Consider the following 10139-nt stretch of genomic DNA (forward strand, 5'->3'; position numbering starts at 1 on the left):
ACACAGCTCAACTTATCTGACCTCTATTCACTACGAATTAAATTTCTCTCAGTACACAATTCAAATAACCATGAAACCTATTTCATTTAAAACTAGACTCAATAAGGAATTTAGGCATATAAACTATATTTCTTAATTTGTTTTGTACAATTTTTAATGATTTTCCAAGTTGGAACACAGGATCACATAGTCATTTTGAGCAAGTCACACATAATTGTAAATATCTCAAAATATAGAATTCTTTTGCTTACTCTATTTCTTTTATATGAAAAATAGACTCATTAAGCTTTAATTTCACATCTCATTCAACCTCTAATTAAATTCCTCTTATTTTTGGTGGTTTTTGAAAATCACGTCACTGATACTGTCCAAAACAGTTTTAATGCTAATTTCACTCTTTCACACATTCTTTCTACTAACCTCATTTTAACTTATATATATATATATATATATATATATATATATATATATATATATAGTACAAATCATTTTCACTACATTTCATACATCACAAGTATAGGCCCATGACTACAATGTCACCGCAAAGCCATCCCGTTGAACAATTCGGATTAATCCTCGATACTTGATGGTTTCAAAGACTGACCCCACCATCATATTTCATTTAATTCGGCTCTCTTGTACACATGGTGAACACTTAGTACCACTCATGCGACCTAGCCGATTTGTCTCGTAGCTCTCTTGTCTACATGGTGTCCTTCACTTGGAATCACGCATGCGACCTAGCTACATTTATCTCTCACGTAGCTCTCTTGTCTACATGGGATACATCCCGTATCACACATGTGACCTAGCTACTACATAGTATCTCGTAGCTTTCTTGTACACATGATGTGCACTCGGCACCATACATGTGACCTAGCTATGCCCCCCTCTATTTTATTCGATCTTTCCGAATGTTCAACCGGGATCTCTCTCTATTACTTATTTCCATTCTTCCAATAGTCGATTTATACTTCAACATCATCTAATATATATAATAGGCTGAAATATAAGAATGTAAATGAAATTAATGTATTATTTACATACAAACTTACCTCAGTGCAAAATATGGGAATTTTGCAATTTAGTCCAAAACTTTCTCCTTTCCCCGTTCGAGGTCAATTCCACGCTTTTCTTGATCTATAACAACATATTTAGTTCATTTAACACTCGAACTATTTATTTTAATTCAAAAATCACATTATACAAAATTACATTTTGCCCCTAACTTTACAAAATTACGATTTTGCCCCAAGGCTCGGAAATTTAATTTCAGCCCTTATTCTTATGTTTAATGACCTACTGATCATTTTCTCTTCTATGGAAACATCAAATTCTCACTCTAACACATAGTTATGAACAATAGGTATTTTTATCGATTATCTTGGTTTTGCTCGTTTTCATTAAAAATCGCTTAGAAAAGATCGTTCTCCTAACTTCAAACATTCATATTCTACCATCAAACAACACAATACATGCCTATCATTCATGGGTAAATTTTAAACATACACCTTAACTCGAAATAATGGTAGAAATAAGTAAACCGAAGCTACGAGGATTTCAAAATGTGAAGAACATTAAAAGCGGGCTTGAAATCACTTACTATGAAGCTTGAAAATTGAAGAAACCCTAGCTATGGAGGAGAGCAAATTTCGCAGCAACTAGTGAAGATGATGACCAATTTTGTGTTATTTTTCCCATTTTATTTCATTTAATATGCAAATGACCAAAATACCCTTACTACTAAACTTTCCAAAAATTCCCTCCATGTCCAACTTTTGTCCATAACTTAGGAATGGGTCAAATTTCTATTTAAGACCTCCTAGTTAATATCCCAAAGTAATTTCATACTAAAAACTTCTAAAACACGAGTTTTACAATTTATTCAGTTTAGTCCCTAATCTCAACTTAAGCGCTCAATGCATAGAATTTCATCACGAAATTTTCACGAAATCATGAAATCATATCATAAACCCCAAAATAATTATAAAACAATTATTTCTATCTCGGATTTATGGTCACGAAACCACTATTCCGATTAGGCCCTAATTCGGGTTGTTACACAAGAACTTGTTGATTCTTTCATTCTTTGTATATTATTGTCTGGTATGAACTTTAGTCCAAAAATTATGATCTGGTATCAAAATTTGTAATATTAATTATGGTTTGGATGTTAATTTATTATTATTCAATCTTTATTTTTATTTTTTAAACACAATTAGGAATCATCTATTTGCTTTGGTTATTTTCAATTTATAATTGTTAATATATTTAATTAATGTATTTATTTATAAATAAATCATTGCAATATATGTAAAAACAATGAAAAATATAATTTTTAATATTTAAAATAATAAACTCGAGATAAAAAACAATAAATCTCAAATGTATGTTTATTTCATTTAAAACAATTTTAGAAAATATTTTTAGAAAATTTGCCAAACACCGAAAATATTTTACATAGATTTATCCAAACATTAGAAAATATTAACTTTTTCAAAAAAGTAAGTCATTTTTCAGAAATTATTTTCCGAAAACTATTTTCAGTCAAACAAACGGACCCTTAATAAATATGTGTTTTCATATTAAAAATAAATTATATTTAATTGAATTATAGGAGATGTGCCAGGACTTAACATGGTATGCAAACATCACTTCTTAGCCACTTGACTAGTATCAGGGCTTTTTTATAAAAATAACCCAAAAAAATTAATTAATTATCAAAATGACCCAGTTTTTTAATTAAACACAAAAATGACCTAAAATCTACAGTAAAAGTTGGTGGAGCCAAACTCTTTGGCTCCACCAACATGCCATGTCAGCAACCAGGGAAAAAAATTAATTTTTTGGTAGAGCCATGTAGAATGACGCCACCTGTATAAATGCTAGAGAAATATTGTAATTTTTAAAAATATGGGGACTTCAAAAAATTTCTCATTTTCTAGTGGAGCCATTTCATTTGGCGCCACTAGATTGCCTGACACCCTTTTACTTTCTTTTTTCATTTTTACCTTTTTTAACTTTTGTCCCTTTTTCTTTTTTTTTTTTTTTAAAATTTTGTCCTCTTTTTTTAAAATTTTTTCTTTATATTTATTTATTTTATTTATTTTTATTGTTAATTTTAAAAATTTGAAATGTATATTTGAAATGTTTTATAATATATATATTTTTTAAATCTTAAATATATATTTTTGAAATTATTTTTAAAATTTTAAATATATTTTTAAATATTAAATATATTTTTAATAATATAAAACATTTAAATATTTTAAAGATATGACCTTTCAAATTGATTATTAGTTTTATAATATTTTAAATATTTTTAATTTGTTTTATAATATTTTAAATTATGATTTTTAAATTATTTTTAAAGATGTTCAAACCTTTTTTTAAATTCTATTTAAAAATTAAAAATAATATTTTATTTAAAAAGTGAAATTTGAATTAATTAGAAAAAATATTTTTTAAATATTTATTTATTAAAAAATGAATTTATTTAAAAATATATATTTAAATTAAAATTAAAATATATATTATAATTAATCACACATGTGACTAGTCATAAACTTAAATATTAATAAAAAAGAAGGTCCCCTCCAGAAGAAAGAAAAGAGGAAAAAAAAGTAAGTTACTTAATATTTTTATTTTGTTTTTTATATTTTATAGTTATTGTGATATAATAATTAATTATATTGTATTTATAATTTTTATATTATGAGATATCAAAATGTCTTCTGCGATAAATACGGATCACATTTCATCGAAGATCAACGAAACGGTAAAATTAATTATAAATTAAATAAAAATTGTTTTAGTTTCTCTTTTTTCTTACTAAGCACTATTTTGCTCAATGTGTTTTGATTGCATAAAACTGATCTCTATTTAGTTATTATTATTCCTTTTAACTATTTACTTGCATGAAATTAATCTTTATGTGTTAGTTATAAATTTTTTATTTTAGTACACATTCATAAATTTATATTTTAATTTTTAATTTTAGTACACATTCATAAATTTATATACTTAATATATATTTTAATAGGTAAAAACAAAAAAGATTTTCTTAATATGTTTAAAATTTTAAAAACTTAAAAAATTAAATATATTAAAAATGTTAAGTATAACCAATTTCAAAATTTTAATATATTTAATATATTTTAAAAATTAAATATATTAAAAATTTTAAGTATAACCAATTTTAAAATTTTAATATATTCAATATATTTTTTTAAAAATATTTTAAAATGTTAATATATTTAATATTTTTAATATATTTAAAATTTTAAAAACTTAAAAAATTAAATATATTAAAATTTTAAATATGTTAAAAGAAAATGTTGAGTATAAAATATAATTAATATATTAAAAGATATTAATATATTATTACTTATTTAATTTAAATATATTAAATTTTTAGGTTAATTTTATTAAAAAAAGCTTACTTTTGTAGTTATATAGTTGCCTTTAGTTTTAATGCTTAATTATGATTAGGACATAATAATCATATTTGATTTCTACGTGTTATTATTAATATTTTATGACAAATCTTCATTCTATTATTAATATATTATTAACATATTAATATTTAATTTAACTTAAATAAAAATACTTAGAATAGTTACGTTGGTATAGTATAAGTGTGATGTTTTTGTTTTCTCAACCTTTCAATTTTAGTTTTCAATATATAATTTTATGTTTAAATTATATAGATAATTGATTTATCTTATTTTTATAAAAAATTTACCATACAGGATGGGTGTCGGGTTTTGAGGTCGCGGTTTCATTTTCCCAAGTACGATCCAGACGAGCGGATCATGCCATACTTTCAGTTGGCGGGATTTGGGGATGTCGCATTGATCCGGAGGTTTGACAGTGCTGTGGTCACAGGTCGAAGAAAAGTGTTGGAACCTTCAGTACTATACCATAGATTGCTTGGACGGTCCCCTAATGATGGGGAACAGAATTTCACATGCTTGACATTGGCATAGTTGAGAGCAAATTTTAAGGAGTTATCGAGCACTGCCACTGAGTACGAGGTGATGTGTGCTACTCGAGCCTATATTATGTAACTGAACGGGGGTACTTATGCAGAACAACACGTCTAATAGGGTCCACTTAAAGTACTTGACTCTATTGGAGGATTTTTCTCGTGCCGGTAGTTATAGCTAGGGATCGGCAGTGTTGGCTGCATTGTACTATGAGCTTTGCTAAGCAACAAAACATGGGGTTAATAACATGGCTGGTTGTTTGGGTCTGCTACAGTCTTGGGCTTTATACAGGATGCCGTTTTTAGCGGCTGTTAGGCACCAACCGTATTCGTGGCCACTAATAAATAGGTAAAAACAAAAATATACTTAACATTTAATGACTCATAAGTGTGGATAATATTTTCCAAAGTTTAACTACTAACGTGTTTGTTCCAGTTTCAAATGGGCCACGTCTCCTGGAATTGGTGCGAGCCAAACCTTAATCATTTGCCGCCAAATGATAGAGGCATACGCCAGAGAGAAAGTAATATATATTTATATGGTTTAAGTAACGTTGATTTAACTTATCCACTTGCAGTATGTGATATGACTTGACTCATTATGTTATATTGTGCAGTTCTTATGGATGTCGTATTCTGCACTGAACATTGCAACCCATATTCCTTAGTGGGTTCACGCTAAAGCCCAGATGTGGTGCATTAACAAGCCGGTGTTCAGCTTCTTAACTGTTGAGTGGTACAACGGTGATCGAGTTATGCAACAATTTGGGTGTAGACAATTTGTATCAGTTGAGCCACAGTAATTTGTTGATGTTCACAGTAAAACCATGAGGGGAAAACATACAACAGATTGGAGTGTGGAACATCAATTTTATGTAGCACTATGGAATGCCCGGTATGACAAGCTGCTTGAGATGCACTTCTGCTTGTTTGACTTTAGTCCCTCGACTGAATACATGCAGTGGTACATGACTCGATGGCGCATTTATTTATATGGTGGACAACTTATAATGGTACCGGGTCACGGCTATAGACGTGGAAATCAACCTATGGGGGAGCTAGCAGATCAACATATGGCGGAGCCCGACTTGGAGGCCCAACCTTTAAACACATTGGACCAATGGGTTAACGCTTTTTGTGATGAGTCACAGAGCAGTTCATATCACTTGGACATTGGCAGTTCAAGTTCATATCACCCAAACATGGGCGTTCGAGTTCATATCACCTGGACATAGCGCGGTACGAGTTCATTTCACCCAGAGCAACCACTAATATCATTTGATATGTTTGGTAATAACATGTACTCCACCCAGCCTCAGGCCACATTCGATCAAGCTGTCGATCCTCCTGATATGTACAGTCCACCCCAACATCCACCCCGTTAATGAAGGCCTGTAAATCGCTATACCCCGAACGACGATAACACTCCCGGTTCTTTCCAATTTTGAGTTATATAAATTTCAAGTGTTATGTAATATTTGTTGTATTGGTTTAAGGTTCCACAACTTATATATTAGTCTTTTTTTTATATAATTTATAACATCTATTAAAGTATTTAAAGTTGCAACTGTTAATTTTAAATAAAAGCTTAATACTAAATAATACAAACTTTATTTCTAAAAGATCATAAAATGCAAACATCAGGTACAACATTTAATTTCTTTCAGACCGTGAAGATCGACCAGTGTAGATGTTTTCATGGTGACATTTGCTCCGATTGTGGCTAACTGTTCTACATATGGTGCAGTGCTTTGGATCAACTTGTTCTCTTATATCCATGTCGTTCTGAATCTTCATTATTGCCGGTCTACCTTTGACTCTCCTACGTAGTGACCGATCTGGCAACATCTCGAATGTAGGCGGTTGCACTTCCCATGTCGATGCATCCCTTAATATGGGGAACTCGTTACTCCAAACACGCAACATACATTCAAGAGTGTATACATTGTCGATATATTGTTCGACATTCAAACTGTAGGTAGCACATGCTACAACCACATGTGTACATGGATACCGTAGTGTTTGGAACATCCCGCACTCACACCTCCTATTTTAGAGATCAATTCCGTAGGACCGTGGTGAGATCCTCGACCGATGACTGATATACTCTGTCACTTGAAAAGTTTCCAAATTTCGGGAATATAGTTCTGCATTCATCGACCTAGACCTTTGAGTGTTCTCTTTCATGGCATCCCTAATTTTTTCGACGTACACGTGTCCTGCCTCTAACTGTTTTGCTTGTTTCAACCCCATTTTGGGTATTAAGGTTTCTAGCCTGTAAAATATGGCTAAAAAATCCGTTGAAATTGGTAAGTGACGCGTACACCTCAAGACGGAGTTAATGGCCTCAACGAGGTTAGTTGTCATTTGACCATACCGGTACCTCTTGTCAAAATATTGAGCCCATTGACACGGCTCCATACTACCCCACCACTGTCTGAGAGAAGGATTGGACCCCGCCATATCAATCTCTAACCTCACCAACTTATATCGAAACGGTGTGTTTTTAGCTCGTATCTTACGTATGTATTCTGATAAAATATATTACCATTCGAATTAGGAAATGGGCTCGAAATAATTACAAATACGAATTTAAATATGATATTTTTACCCATCTTCATAATTCGTTTGCGCTAGTCTTTGTTCTTGTACTCATTATGGAAGTTGATAGTGATGTGACGAATACAATAGACAGACCTCCACGGAACCTCTGATTGTCGAATCGCAGCAACAAGACCCTTCGATCTATCGGAGATAATGCAAATGTTGTCTTGCCTAACAGCATGTCTCCACAAGTTTTGAATGAAATACGTCCACGATTCGGAGTTCTCGGACTCCATGATGGCAAAAGCGATTGGTAGTACATTTCCGTTACCGTCTTGTGCAACTGCAATCAGAAGTATCTGCGTGTATTTTCCATAAAGCCATGTTCCATCAACTTGCACTAGGGGTTTGCAGTGGGGGAAGGCCCTAACACATGGATCGAAAGTCCAAAACAAGTTTTTGGGATGTATTCCACCATTGTTGAAATCCAACCTTAAAGTTCATTGTATGACTCATCTCAGTCGCCGTACAATTATTGCATAGCAATTTGTTTCGCTCACCACGCTTTCCTGTATGACACTCTGTACTGAAATCGAGCTTGTATGTCTGCAATCAATGTTGACACAAGAATGATTAGGCTATCTTTCACTAGTAGCATGATGTAGTTGCAAATACTTTTGGCATCCAATTTCTGGTGGTCTTGAGACATACGTGCGACAGTACATGTATGATGCCCTTCTAATTTTCGTATTTGCCACTGTTGAGTAGTCTGTATAAATGCAGCTCGAACTCGCCAACCACACCTATCGCCGCCTCTCCAACATTCCCTAACATATAATGTTGGTGTAGATTTGACAACCTTGTAATCAATCGACAACTTCATGTTGTATAGTTTGATGGCAAACACACAGTTCGCCTTGTACTCGAACTGTTGCCCAACGAACAACTCCTCGAACTGTGAATTTACCGCCAATCTATGAGCACGTACTATATCGGCGTAGACAAGAAACTCGGATGCATACCCTGCATCTGGATCTACGTTTAACATGTCGCCCTCAAGTTTATTTCGTAAAATAATATCACGACTCGGGTTATTGAATAAAAGGCCGTGAACATCTTCAACCTTCTCTGGGCCTTCATCATCGATATCGTCTGGAACCTCATCAACATCGGAGTCACTAAAATCTTCAACGTCTTGATTAGAATCTTCACCATTATTGGTCATTTCTCTAACATTTGCCTCTATGCTTATTATCACCTCGGATGTATTTGTAGACAGGGACCGAAAGTAGGGTTGTTATACGAACTCCCACCATAATTAGGATTTTTGGGTATCTGCGATGTCCCTTCACATTCTAATTGGTCTGTCATCCAACATTAAGATCAAAGTCAAATTCGCAATATTGACTTATTGGACTAACATTTTCAATAGGCTTTAAGTCTGCTAACTCGGTAAATAATTCAACTGGTTAAGGGTTTTCACTCCCAATCGACCACCATATTTCCATCATAGTGCCCAAGTCATCATCATCTAACAGTTGCATCTCACAAAATTTGAACGGATTTGTAGAGACTCGAAACTTGTAAAATAATTTGGACATCTCCTTTCCACAACGGATAGCTATTTTCGCACTGATCTTTCTTTTCATTTCTGCTAGCTTCACATTTTTTTTGAATCGCAAACCTACTCTTTGCCGACCTTGAAATACACAACCAATATCATCTTCTATAATTTCACCATAAAAAAAGAACATACACCAAAAACACCTCATTATTCATCTTGAATAGATTTTTTTAACTCTCTTGGTAAACACAACAATTTCACTATTTTATATATGGTAGAGAACCAAAATAAAATATTAAAATTTTATATTAAAAGAATATAAAAAGTACACTATAAAGTAATGGAGGCATTCTAAATAGCTCCACCAAATAAAATATTAATTTTAAAATTTTAAATTTAATTTAAAAAACGTTTGAATATCTTTAAAATTAATTTTAAAATTAATAATTTATAAAATTATATTTAAAATTTAAAAATATTTAAAAATATATTTAAAAATTATAAAACAAATAATAAATTTGAAAGTTCATATCTTTAAAAATAATATATTTTAAATAATTTAAAATCATAATTTAAAATATTATAAAATAAATTTAAAAATATTTAATATTTAAAATATACATATAAAATATTATAAAATTAATAATAAATTTGAAAGGTCATATCTTTAAAATATTTAAATATTTTATATTATTAAAAATATATTTAATATTTAAAATTTTAAAAGTATATATTATAAAATATTTCAAATATACATTTCAAATTTTTAAAATTAATAATAAAAAGTAAATAAAATAAATAAGAATAAAGATAAAACTTAAAAAAGTAAAAAAATAGAAAGAATGGACAAAAGTAAAAAAAGAAGTAAAAGGGTGTCGGTCAATCTAGCGGCGCCAAATGAAATGACTCTAATAAAAAATAGAATTTTTTTAAAGTCTCTCATATTTTAAAAAATTATAATATTTTTCTAATATTTATACAAGTGGCGTCATTCTATATAGTTCTATCAAAAAATTAATTTTTTTTCTAGTTACTGCCGTGGCA

At 30.7% G+C, this 10139-nt stretch overlaps 1 protein-coding gene across 1 annotated transcript; it reads right to left on the minus strand.

Moving 5' to 3' along the window:
• Nucleotides 1–7620: 7620 nt before the first annotated feature.
• On the minus strand, nt 7621–8756 carry LOC108484896 (uncharacterized). The gene is made up of 2 exons (XM_017788781.1): nt 8092–8756; nt 7621–7957 (listed from the first exon to the last, which is right to left on the minus strand). Exons 1-2 carry the CDS (start codon nt 8754–8756, stop codon nt 7621–7623), a joined length of 1002 nt encoding a protein of 333 aa, XP_017644270.1.
• Nucleotides 8757–10139: the final 1383 nt, after the last annotated feature.

Source organism: Gossypium arboreum, chromosome 3 (assembly GCF_025698485.1).
Source record: "Gossypium arboreum isolate Shixiya-1 chromosome 3, ASM2569848v2, whole genome shotgun sequence".
Lineage (NCBI taxonomy): Eukaryota > Viridiplantae > Streptophyta > Magnoliopsida > Malvales > Malvaceae > Gossypium > Gossypium arboreum.